The 12985-nt window shown below is 43.4% G+C and overlaps 1 protein-coding gene across 1 annotated transcript; it reads left to right on the top strand.

Annotated features, from left to right (window-relative positions):
* The first annotated feature begins 6490 nt into the window (after window positions 1-6490).
* camk2n1a (calcium/calmodulin-dependent protein kinase II inhibitor 1a) lies at window positions 6491-9479 on the top strand. The gene is made up of 2 exons (XM_049598874.1): window positions 6491-7032; window positions 7631-9479. Exons 1-2 carry the CDS (start codon window positions 6864-6866, stop codon window positions 7699-7701), a joined length of 240 nt encoding a protein of 79 aa, XP_049454831.1. The 5' UTR covers window positions 6491-6863; the 3' UTR covers window positions 7702-9479.
* Window positions 9480-12985: the final 3506 nt, after the last annotated feature.

The raw sequence follows: 12985 nt of genomic DNA on the forward strand, positions 1-12985 counted from the left end.
CCATTAGAAGTTCCTATTAGAAGAAGGCAGACATCTCTGCAGCCGATATCTCCAACACTCTGCAACTCAGACCACAACAATCTAGATTTATAAACAGCACTACAGGTAAGAAGAAAAATATGTATTTTTGATTTTGAGGTGAACTGTACCTTAAAGTATGACTGGCATTGCTGCAGACTCTATAGTTTTGTTTGAAATTAGGAGGTCTGAAGTAATAATATTAAGATCAGTCTCACTCAAATTAATTTCTGTGGTACAAAATGTACCAATGTGGTATTGTTCTATTTTGGTGTTCATTTATTTATGTACTTAGATTTTTCTGTGTGTGTTTAAGTCTTGCATCCAAAAATACTCCAGCCAAACTACAGCAGATGGAGCCAAATGTCGTATTCGACAAACAATAGAGTGTAAAATGAAAATGGCATAGCTCCAGATCCGCAGAAAAAGTTTGGATAAATCTTTGAAATCCTGACACACTGTGACCTTATGTGCTTGTGCTCCTGACAGGGAGCGGTGAGGCGGAGGGGTCTTTTTTGACTTTGGCATTAGCAGACACTCAACAGACCGCGGGAGGAAAGGTAGAGATGCGGTGTCTCAGGAGAGAGAGCCATCACAGCGTGCTATAGTCCCTGATGCCAATTACCGCTGTCACCCATCTGCTTTGGGCATGCAGTGAAACGTGGGATAAGTGACCTACTTTGTGACAGTAGTGTGACTGCAGTGCTTCTCCTCTCATCAACAAACCAAGCGCTCCCTCCCTGAGGAGAGGCAGCCAGGGATGGTGTCATGTACACACACAGACTGTACACACACTGGTCAGATATATAGATTTTTTTGGTTTGAGCAGGGCTTTTACAAACACAACAATACTGCAACAATAAATCACACAGAGGAATGGAAAAACATTCAAACTATATCAGGTAGAGGAGGTATTTCTCGACTCTATGCCATTCCTTTTTACCACCTTAGACTTTACACACATTAGAAACAAAGACAAAAAAATGTGGGGAAATGACGCATATTTCCTCACTCTGGTATCTACCCATGCAGAGAATTGAGATACTAGTCCCTGAGATTTCTGCTTCCATTGCAGTACAGTGGGGGTAACTGGAGTTTTGATGCCCAGTGCACTGAAAAATTACATTCTAAAAGATTGAACAGCAAAATATCTTCCCAGAATCAGTGTCCAGATTAGTCTGAATAACCCATAGTACATGCTGTCACAGTTTTCATTAGGATTATTACCCTAGCATGAAAATAGTTAGATGACAGTAAGATTATTGTGGAAAAACAATCTGGACATTTTATCTGCAAAGGGATGTTGTTATTAATTTTTTAAAGGCAAAGAAATACTGACTTATTGATTGATTGGGGACCACATTCAACAACAGCAAATCTAACACATTCTCACTCCGATCTTGTCACATATTGACATGATCATGGACTTTCCACGTCCAGATACAATGTGAAAGGTACCCTGGGTGTGTTGGTTGTTGACGTTCTGGGACACCGTGTCAAGTTCTGCCTGTTACATGTATCGTCTTCTTTCAAGATACACTTCTGTTTTCACAGGAAAATTAACATTTACATACAGTCTCTTTCAAAATAAAAGCACTACATCAGTACAACAACATGAATTTACTTTTTTCCCCTCCAGGAACAAAAACACGTGGTTAGGTTTAGGAAAAAACAACAGGGTTCGGCTTTAGTATCTTACAGGACACAAACACTGCTCTCACAGGTGAAGCTCGGGGTTTGTTTGACCAATCCACCACCCGTCCCACCCACCCCACTCAGACTTTTGTCTCCCTAGCTTTCATTCCCATCCTGCTGCGTTTCTTCCCAATGCTGCCCAATACACCACTGAACTAGAACGGTGACCGGTCGGGTATCATATCATAGCTACATTAAGGATGGCGTTTTCGTCAATGTCTGACGCCACAAGTAGAGATGGGATTTATGGCTCTTTGAGGGGAGCCGGATCTTGGTGAGCTGTTCCTTTCAAAGAGCCGTTCAAAAAACTGGCTAGCAAGAGGGTTCCCGGTTCGATCCCGGGCGTGGGAGCCCTTCTGTGTGGAGTTTGCATGTTCTCCCTGTGTCAGCGTGGGTTCTCTCCGGGCACTCCGGCTTCCTCCCACAGTCCAAAGACATGCAGATTGGGGACTAGGTTAATTGATAACTCTAAATTGTCCGTAGGTGTGAATGTGAGCGTGAATGGTTGTTTGTCTCTATGTGTCAGCCCTGCGATAGTCTGGCGACCTGTCCAGGGTGTACCCTGCCTCTCACCCGATGTCAGCTGGGATAGGCTCCAGCCCCCCCGCGACCCTCAAGAGGATGAAGCGGTTAGAAGATGAATGAATGAATGAATGAAAAATAACTAGTAACTTTAATAAATATAGTAGAGTAATAAGCACAATGTTTCTCTCCAAAATGTAGTAGAGTCATAGTTTAAGTAGACTAATCTAAAATGCACAGAACTACCTCAACGTTGCACTTACAGTGTACAGTACCTAAATATTAGCCACCATTTAACACTCCTCATATCGCCCTCCAAACACAGAAAATAAAGACAGACAGTAGAAACTTGATTGTTAGAACAGGACTTGGTGACAAGTTTTGCTCTAAAATCACCAACATGACACTGAACAACATGAAACACTCACCTCTGATCCAGGCTTTGGCCTCACCTGTGACAGGGCTGTGGGAGGCGGGGCGTGCAGCAGCCTGGGTGTAGCTTCAGCGTGCTGCAGACTACAGCTGCGAGCAGTTCTATCTCAGCTGTGTGCTCACTGATCCAAGGGCAGGAGCTCTGCCAATGTTCCCACAGTCTATTGCAGGATGTTTATGCTGGAGAACAAACAGCATTAATCTTCATGACGAGGAGAGCAGATAGACACGGTGCTTTTATTTGGTCCATGACTGCAGATGGTGTGTGTGTGTGTGTGTGTGTGTGTGTCTCTCCTCTTTCTCCATTTTTAGTTTTTCCTGAAATATATATGCACACACACTCACATACATGCACACACACACACACACACACACACATAAAGACAAATCAGGGAATTGATCCTGGCTCTCAGCTCTGGGTTTGTTATTGGGTTTTTTTCCTCAGCTAGTGTTCCTCAAGGAGGAACATAGTGTGTATATACAATGTGTGTATGTGTGTATGTGTGTGTGTGTATGTAAGTTCAGCAGAGCTTGGTCTGCTCAAGGGGAGAGATGGGGAGGGGGTGAGTGACTCAGCATAGTGATTCATTTATAATTGGAGGCAGCACTTCAAGAGCACACACACACACACACACACACACACACACACACACACACGCACACACACACACACACACACACACACACATTTCTTAAGGGTGGGTGCCCTTGTCAGAGATGATGGGACTGATTGAGTGAGCCTGATCATTGAGAACTGCTGCCTGCTAAAGAGGCAGAGACGGAGAAAGAGAAAGAAGGGGACACAGGGGGAGAAATCACAGCGTGTGCACTGAGAGAGATCAATTAAACTAAACAGAGGCAGACCAGATGAGGAGTCGTTGCACTTAAGCGCACTGGGTTCAAGGTTATGCATGAGGCGGTGTTTACTAGGGGAAGGGGCAAGAGAGAGAGGCGTCCAGTTGGTATAACGCATGCATGTTTCCTTCCCTAAATGGTGCACATGAAGCAGCACCATGTGGGGCAGCAGGTCAGATTTTTCCCCTCAGCCCCCAACTGTGTCGCTGACTGATGATGTCATGCGAAATCCCTGCATGAATCAACCGCTCTGCTTGTTGACAGCTGGAGGCTGCGGTTTGTTGGGCAGCAGGAGCTTTGTGAGTCATCCTCGGGGAATTACACTCAGATAGAGTGGCAGCTTTATGATCTCTGATGCATTATAGCCTTAAACATTGAGTGTGGATCCACAGCACAGAAAAGAGTTGGATAAAGATAGCTCATTCTGTGGCTGCTTTTTGTCCCAGTAAACTGGTGGTGAACAGAAATGCTCTTTGGACTCAGTAACACATTTTACAGGGGGTTATATGGGCCATGTTCCTGTGGGAAGCCAGCCAGCAGGTTTGGCTTTGACTCTGCAGCCGCCCCACGTCTTATCCCCGCAGGAAACCCAAGAGCCTTTCCAACAGCACTGATCTCAAAGAGTGTCAGCTGGTCACTTTCACCGGTCAGCTATGCAGACTGGCTGCTAACACAGAGGGACGCTGCTTCAATGGAAAGGTTATTACATGTTTATAGACAGGTCAGCTGGCCTGAGTTGTTGAAACAGGTTTGGTCCAATAATAGGCTTTCTGTCAGCTCATTATCTGAGTTTTTTATGAGACACCATATGCTGTACGGACGGAATGCTTTAAGTAACACAGGCTGAAACAAAAACAAGAAGATATGCAGCTAATGTATAAATTTGACTGGCTCTGTCCGTGGTGCTGAAATGAGCCATTCACATATTTGTTGCTGACACACAATCATACACCATATTATATATTTCAGTTTATTTCTATAATGTATTTAATGTAATCATGTAAAACCTATGATGTTTCTTTTTCATGTTTCTCATTGTATAATAAGAAACCATGGTATTTCAGTGTCTCCACTGTTTTGGGGGGCTAAACTTCTTCTATCCGTACAAGTATGCATTTGTTTTTGTTCTTTCTTTTGCAGCTGTGACACTTTAAAGGGGCACTCCGGTGATACTTGTATAAATTTGGGGGTCTCGCAAGAAGTAAAAGGTCACAAAAAACAGAGTCTGTCGATGACTTGAAGGAGCTTGATGCGACATTCAGAGCATTCATATAGCAGCAAACCACGATTGGCTGTGTAAAGATGTAATGGAGTTGTTCAGGAAGTGTAGCGCCCACCCTCCAGTTCCCCTCGGGTTAACACTGTTGGCTCTGTTAGCACTGTCGCTATTGTCAGCACTGTTTATGGAGTTTGCACTATTAGCTGCTAGCTGCTGGCTAAACCACCACCATGTTGAGAGCCATGTGCAGAGAATGCATACACCCTGAACAGAACAAGCCCCAAACAACAGCACTGGGCATTTAAGACAGTTTTACATAGTGGCCAAATGTGGAATTACAACTTCCAGGTCCGTCACATGATGCCATGGGGCCCAGACTGACTTTTTCCCATAGATTTACATTGTGAAACTGATGTCTGTAAGTCAGTGGATACATTTTCTTTGAGCATCACAACTCCCACAAAATGACTCTTTTCACAATAGGGGTTGATACATTTAGTCCAATAACATTTCGAAAGTGTAGAAGAGCCACAAGAATAAATCATTATCCACTTCTACTGCTGTAGAATGAGTGAGAGAACAGACAGCTGGGCTACTTTTCGGAGACAGCAAACTAGCTCGACAATATGGCCAAACCAACACATTCTCACTCCGACTTTGTCACATATTGACGTTTGGTCTTGGACTTTCCACGTTCACATGTGATGAGAAAGGTATCCTGGGTGCGTTCTGGGATGCCATGTCAAGTTCTGCCTGTTACATGCATTCTCTTCTTTCAAAATACACTTCCGTTTTCACAGGAAATTTAAAGTTTACATGTAGTCTCTTTAAAAAAAAAAGGACGACGTCGGTACAACACCGCAAATTGAAGTTTTTTATTCTTCAACAACAAAAGCATGTGGTTAGGTTTAAGAAAAAAGAACAGCCTTTGGCTTTAGAATCTTAAGGGACACGTGAAAATCAGTGTTTGTGACCCATCCACTACGCCTCCTGCGCGACCCAGTTGGACTTTCGCCACCTTAACTTTTGCCATTGTCCCGCTGCGTTTCCCCCTGACGCTGCTGGGCGCCGTTAAACAATAATGGCAACCAGCCGCGTATCATACCGATGTGAAAGACGCCTTTTTTTGTCGGTTCGTGGACACTTTTTAGTGCCATCTAGTGGTAGAAAGACCACAATACACTAATCCATGTATAAAAGATGGCAGCCATCTCTGCCAAGTCAGTCTGCAGCCTACCCTGACACAAGAGTGGACAAGGTCCAAAACCTGATCAGATTTATGGCTGAATCTTGTTTATTTATGATTAATAGTGTTTGTAGTTTGATATGGCAACACATTTGACCAATTGTAGCAACAGTAACAAGATAAGACACTGTTATTTAGGAAGCACTTGTTTAAGGACATTGGGACTTTATTGTCGTCACATTTGAGGATATCAGGACTTTATTATTGTTGACAATATTTATTTTTGTATACTTATTGGGTTCTACTGATCCCACATAGCTAGGAGAAATTAAAAATGTATACCAAACAGAAGCTCAGGTCCCAGGAGGATATGTTTCTACATGATGGTGATTCTTCCTCATATCATAACGTCAAGCCTCAAACCTGCCTCAGTATGGGCTCTTCACTTGTGCAGTTTCATCTCTCGCCTGTTGATGTCACTCTTGCTCCTCCACCGCTCGGAGTCCCCTGCCACACACACACATCCACACACAAACACACACGCGCGCGCTTCAAACCCGGATGGATGACTTCACCGTTCTGCCTGGGTTTCCTTTATGATCCCGGGATCTCCCACTTCCCTCACCAGACATCAGCCAGCAACACAGGCGAACACAGCTCTCCTTCACTCTCACTCACACGCTGTCTCTGCCTGCAGCTGCAACACATCCAGAGACCACAGAGAGACCACAACAACAGCCGGACCTCAGACGCTGGTGGCCCCTCATCCACATCGACTCTTCGCACAGAAAGGATCCCAGCAGGAGAAACACTCCAGCCGCTGCAGCTTGCACACACAAAAACGGGATCTACGGCTTTATTGCGCACATAAAGCCACCGAGGAAGACTTTTATCCACTTTTTATCTGCGCTGGTGATCCTTCTCCGCCGTGCCACAATGTCCGAGGTGCTGCCATACAACGAGGGGAAAATGAGCGGCTACGGGGCGGACAGCGAGGTCAGTCAGATGTCCTTTAGCTGCGGACTACAGGACACAAACGCCTTTTTCGCTGCGTCGCAGGCGAAAAGACCCCCAAAGCTTGGACAGATCGGCAGAGCCAAGCGAGGTAAAGGATGGTGAAATAAAAGACAGACACTCATGCATGTTGTCACCATAATACATCACCACAATTAGGCTTTTTATGGTATAGAAAATGTGCAAATATAGTGGGATTCATAGTGGGGTTATTATTATTACGCTCTGTGTTGCAATTAATTTGTTGTATCTAGAATATTCTGCACAGTTTTTTATATTTGAAACTGCACCATATGATGAATTATTGCATGAGTCTGAGGACAAATTGTTTACATACATGCACAAGACATGATCTCCATGTAAGGACACACCCCATGCTGTAGCTCCCCACCAAACACCAGGGTTATGGATAAAAAGCCTGGCTCGTCGCCATTACCGAGAATGAGTTGTTTTCTCCAAGTGCGCGTACTCGAGGTCGGGGATTTGCAATAGTGCTGCTTTAATTTATTTATTTATTTATTTATTTATTCACCTGCAACCCGCACCACAGTCCCATTTTCTCTCACTTGCTTTTGTTATTTAGAGCGCCATACCCCCCTCACACAGTGAACTTATAATAAACACTTATAATAAACTCATCGCTGCTGTCATGGTCTCAGTAAACATCCTCTCCCCTTCTCTCTTCACAGTGGTCATTGAGGACGACCGAATAGACGAGGTCCTGAAGGGGATGACAGATAAGTCTTCACCCGGCGTTTAAACGTGAGCGATGTCTTGCAGACTTTTTTAATTTTGATCACCGATTTGAAGCACTTGTCGGCTGTGCATGTTCGAGGATTGCGGGAGAAAAAACGACGGCACGAAGCGAAGGATGGTGTGACTGAGGAAAGGCAATGAAAGAGGGGGGGAAATGGAGAAGGCTAAAGGAAGAGAAATGTGGAAGAAAGAGATGAAGAAAGAAATGAGAGAGAGAGACTCTGGAAAAGACCAAGATTTATCATGGGATTGCTGGCAATTCTCCAAACGAATCCCGATTTTAACTACTGCTACGCAGCAAGATGTTGAGATGGCGGACCCCGCTCTGTGTCTCAACCTCTGCTGACTTTAATGATGGATGAACTTGTCATTACTTCACGACCATCTCTTTTTATTTTTCCTTTCCAACAGCGCTGTAAGCAACAAAATACTGCAACTGGAGGCTGAAGCTAAATCCCAGCCCCATTTCAATAAGTTGTACAGTACAGTAGGTAGGCTAAGCTCTCAGACGTCCCCCTTCCTCCCTCCCCTTCTTCCTCCCTCCTCCCCCTCCTTTAGGCTTTGCTTTGTTGATTCAGTCAGCGACGGTGCATTCAAGGGAGCTGTCCTTTCAGCACTGGTCCAATGCATTCCTGTTGCTGCTAACGCTTTTTTCAAAAACAGACCAACCAAACTCTCGAGTCTGCTAAATAGAGGAGACCCATTGTATGTAAAATCATATATCCGAGGATGGTGCAATGTTAATATTTTCTGTAGTAGAAGCCGTTTGTTTTTGGCCCTTAAAGAGCATTAGGCCACTGAATAAACCAGGCTACATTCTTCTTCTTCTTCTTCTTGCATCACCCATCAGTGGTTACAGGTGCAGCGTGGCACCTTCCCTTCATGTAGCTGAGTTACACCTGCACATATCTTTATTTCCCCTCTCCTTTTTTTTAATTTTATTTTGCATTTCAAGTGCTCCGATATCTACAGAGGCCAGCACAGATGTGGAGATTACAGTAAATGTTTAGAATAATACTCATGAAATTGATGGAAAAAAAATTATGCTTTCCATAAATTTGGTTAATTTTCGCAGTAATTCGTGTTTCGTCCTCTATGAGTTTTTTTTTCTCCATCTATTTGCATGAACTTTCACTCCGGTGCCAACGCAGGTGCCACTACTCTTACCCTGGCACGCTTCTTTTTAACAAAAGTCATATTTGTATTTTTATATCTAAATATTTGTTATTTAAATGATATGCTAGTCTATCGTCTTACAATTCATCAACAGAAATATTTCTACTTCAGAGAGGATATACAGAATGAGACTAGGCTTCACGGAGGCGAAGCTGAGATTTTGGGCGGACTGGTCTCATTCTATATCAGAGGTCGGGTGTTTTTTAAAGACTAACTGAATGTGTCTGGGGTTTTTGCACACATCAATGTTAAACTATTATTAAGAAATCGTATACTGTGACTTGAGCTTCGTTGATGAATTTGTTAGAAAATGGCAGTTTTAGAGTATATTGCACTGTTTACGAGTATCCTCAAATAACATGTTGTTATTTGACCGATTTTGGACATTACAGTTTTTTGTTTTTTAATTTTGTTTATTTTGTACCATTATTTTAAAGAAACTGGATATGGTTTGTTGTGCATGAAACCTTAATATTTTCAATAATGAAACATCGTTTTATGAAGCAAAAAAGCAACAAAAATGTCATGACATTCTAAGAATGAGTCATTGTATATTATGATGCCATTTTCACTGTATTTGGTGAATTAATAAATGGTGAAAGAACATGGAAATGTGATTCTTTGGTATGGCTTTTGTCCCGAGACATTTTGACTCACAATTCAATAGAGGATGATGAGCAACAGGACCAACGTCAGAGTAGCCAGGGCCTGCTGTGTGAATAAAAGTCAAGGACAAAAACCTCAGCACAGTGATGAAACAGCAGGACATATATGCAGCTGCAGCATCAGAAAGCAAAACTCTTCTCATTTCTTTGCAGCCTGTGAAGACAGTAGCCATGACCTCAGTGACAGTAAATACTGATCCTTAATTAAAGAGCAGGGGAGGAACAGTGATCCATCTGTTAAGCTGTTAAACAGCTCTATGCCGGCCTACACTAGTGTATTCATTAAGCCACAGACCCCTGGGGAGCCACGACTGGCCACATGATCATCTATCAATGTCTACGCTGTCCTCATACAGTAGCTCTCACATAGAGTCTATAGCAGGCCTGTAAACAATTGCTTCGACTCATGCTCCAAGAAAAATCTATACCATGCACAAAAACCTCAAAAATCAACATGTTGTGTGGTTTGATACAGTGTTCCCATCATTTTAAATCCAATGTTTCCACACACACTGTCAGAAACTGCACATTCAAACCATTTATCCATGAATATTGAGTTTTGTGTTGGCTTTTTGCTTCCAACTTTCCACGTACTCTCATTTGCCAAAAGGATGGTATGAAGGTGTTGACTGATTCAGGTCAGTGGAAAGCCTAGTAACTATGCAGTCACACTAACAAATGGTAGAAGAGGGACCAAGTGTGCACACGTCCAGGTGAAAATACTCATGTGGAAGACAAATACTTCACCGCAGGGCACAAATGAGGTCTGCACGCTGTCGGGCTCCAATTACAGAGCCATTTCTCTTTTTCTCCAGAAACAAACTAGTTGATAGATAGATAGATAGATAGATAGATAGATAGATGGATAGATAGATAGATGGATAGATAGATAGATAGATAGTAATTGCCTGCCCTTTCCTCAACACTCGGGACTCAGAGGTCATTCTCATGCTGTTTTCCTGCTGTCTTATGCAATTTGTTTTTGTTTGTTATTATTCACCAGCAACGAAAAATACCGGTTAATAGATCATAAAGTCAAAATGCTCTCCACAAGACAACAGTAGAAGAGGACCAATACATTAGCCTGGTGACACCATCCTGATGACGTGAGCTCAACATTCTGTTTTGCTGTCTGTTATCAGTCTGGCTCCACTGCCGCCCCAAACACTTTCCAGGAATCAGAGATCTGCACAGTTGTTGACAACATAAACTGTCAGTCAGGAACTGCGTTGTAGGAACTTCAATTTTCTCACTCTGTTGTCATATTCACACACGAACAAACAGGACTTATACATGCATTAAATGGAGAGACGTAGGAGGGGCTGCGTGGACAGGCATCCCGAGCAGTTGGAGGTTTGGTGCTTTACTCAAGGACACCTTGCCAGTGACCAGAAGGTAAACTGGCACCTCTCCAGCTTCCAGTCCATACTCCAACCCGAGTCCCTATGGACTGAGCTGCTGAGCTACTGCTGCCCCATGATGACGTAAAATGCAGGCTGTTGCTTGCAGAACAATAATGGCAGGTAGCAGCAAGTGGTGACTCTAACGTTATTAAAGTTGAGAGAGCAATAAGTGAAGTTATTGCAGAAATAGAGTTGATAACAACGATTAAACAGGAACAAGAGTATGCAGTGGTGGAGTTTCTTGGAGGGAAAGACGTTTAACTGCTGTTCCAACACATTTGGGGGCCAAATCAACGTCACTTTACATGTACACAGAATATTTTCTAGACTTTACCTTGCCATCAGACAGCTTTCTACAACGGGAAACTGATGCCGCAATGTTATACTTTTGTCAAAGCCACCAGACTACATTGAACGACTTCATACACGTCATTATACTCCACAAAACACAACAAGTCTCTGGTTTTCCGCTGCCCCTTGATCGGGTAGTTAGTTTGTGTTATTGTGTGACTTTTGGAACTGTGCTGGATCTCTTGTCTGCTTATACAAATTGGTAGCATAACATCATCAACAAACAGTTCTCAATGAAGGTCCAGTCAAGAAGGATGCTCAGTGATGTCCTGCCCAAGGCCCAGATGGTGCCGGCACAAAAGAAGAGACAAGGGTGGACTCAGCATTTGAATATATTCATTGCTTTTACCCTGAAGTAGTAAATAAGTTGCTAAATTTGTTGCTGCACTGTTCAGCGGCACAAATCCAGTGTTCATTGTTGTTTTGCCACTGATTGGCTGAAGGAGGCTGACTGCCAAGGTGAGTGCTCACGGCCACTCCAAGTGTTTTGGGCGGCACTGAGGCCAGACTGATAGACAGTGAAACAGAATGTTGAGCTCATGTCATCAGGATGGTCTTACCAGGCTACCAACATATGTCTGTCCACTCTGAACTGTCTCAGTTTATGTGTATAATAAAACTAACACACCTATAGTTAGGTCTGTGTGACAATAGGTATACTAAAGATCTTCTTTTCTCCCAAACACAAATATATCTGTTGTTTTTTTTCCACATTAGCTGAGTGACTCCACAGTCTTTCCAAGTGCCTCCTGGTAACTGCAGAGGAACCCCCTGAGGTACAGCTACCTCGGCTGGGCATCACTTTTTATTACAGCAACAGATGTGTGAAATTGGGTGAAAGTGAAGAAAAAGTGAAGAATACTGTACAACAATGTTTGCCAACAGTGTCAGTCAGGAAATTGTGTCAGCTGATACCACCCCTCTTCCACCTCTGGTACACAAACATGCACTGATAACCCAATAGAATTTCATTTCCTTGTAATCTGACTGTAAAATGTTCCTGGAAATCACGCTACAGATGACAGATTTGTTTATCGCCTGGAAGAGCATGTACAGTATCAGGACACATCTATAAAAAGCTACGTGTTCTGACAGCAGTGCTTTAACACCGAGCCTTATATGACTCTGAATTGCTCCTCGCTCTAATAAGAGAACATCAACAAAGCGTCATCAGTGTAACCGACCGCATTCCCATCAGAGCGATTATTGACTGTCCTGATAACATCAGCACCGCACTGAATGAACACATAGTGCTATCGATCATGTTGTTGTTGTGGATGTCGTCTGTGTGTGTGCGTGTGTGGCTGTCTGCGGTCATGGACAATTACACTTTTCACAGTAATGGGTGGTCCTGGAAGGCCGGAACCGGACTGACATATTTGGGCAAATATTGACTCGTATCAGCTCTGCTCCACCACACCTCTCTGCCTGTCACTAGTGTGACTGTGGACATGTGACTTTTACAGTGATTTATTCAAGTCCTGCTTCCAGTAACGCTGCAGCATCCAGCAATCCTACATCATAATCTGAAATCTAAACATGTCAAGACATTTGAGAGGCGGCAGGGCTAAAGAAAAACACTGGTGTTACTTTATCTTCCAAACAATACCCTAAAGGTACCAATTAATTTATCCTACAAACAAGTGCCTCTGCTGCACTGCTGTCCACATACAGAACAACATGTCAAAGTGTC

The sequence above is a fragment of the Epinephelus fuscoguttatus genome, linkage group LG15, assembly GCF_011397635.1.
Source record: "Epinephelus fuscoguttatus linkage group LG15, E.fuscoguttatus.final_Chr_v1".
Classification (NCBI taxonomy): domain Eukaryota; kingdom Metazoa; phylum Chordata; class Actinopteri; order Perciformes; family Serranidae; genus Epinephelus; species Epinephelus fuscoguttatus.

What these genes read in the sequence shown, in the direction of transcription:
- camk2n1a (XM_049598874.1), top strand. Translation starts at nt 6,864, where the DNA reads ATGTCCGAGGTGCTGCCATACAACGAGGGGAAAATGAGCGGCTACGGG. An exon ending in GATCGGCAGAGCCAAGCGAG is followed by an intron (nt 7,033 to 7,630) that starts GTAAAGGATGGT and finishes CTCTCTTCACAG; the next exon opens with TGGTCATTGAGGACGACCGA.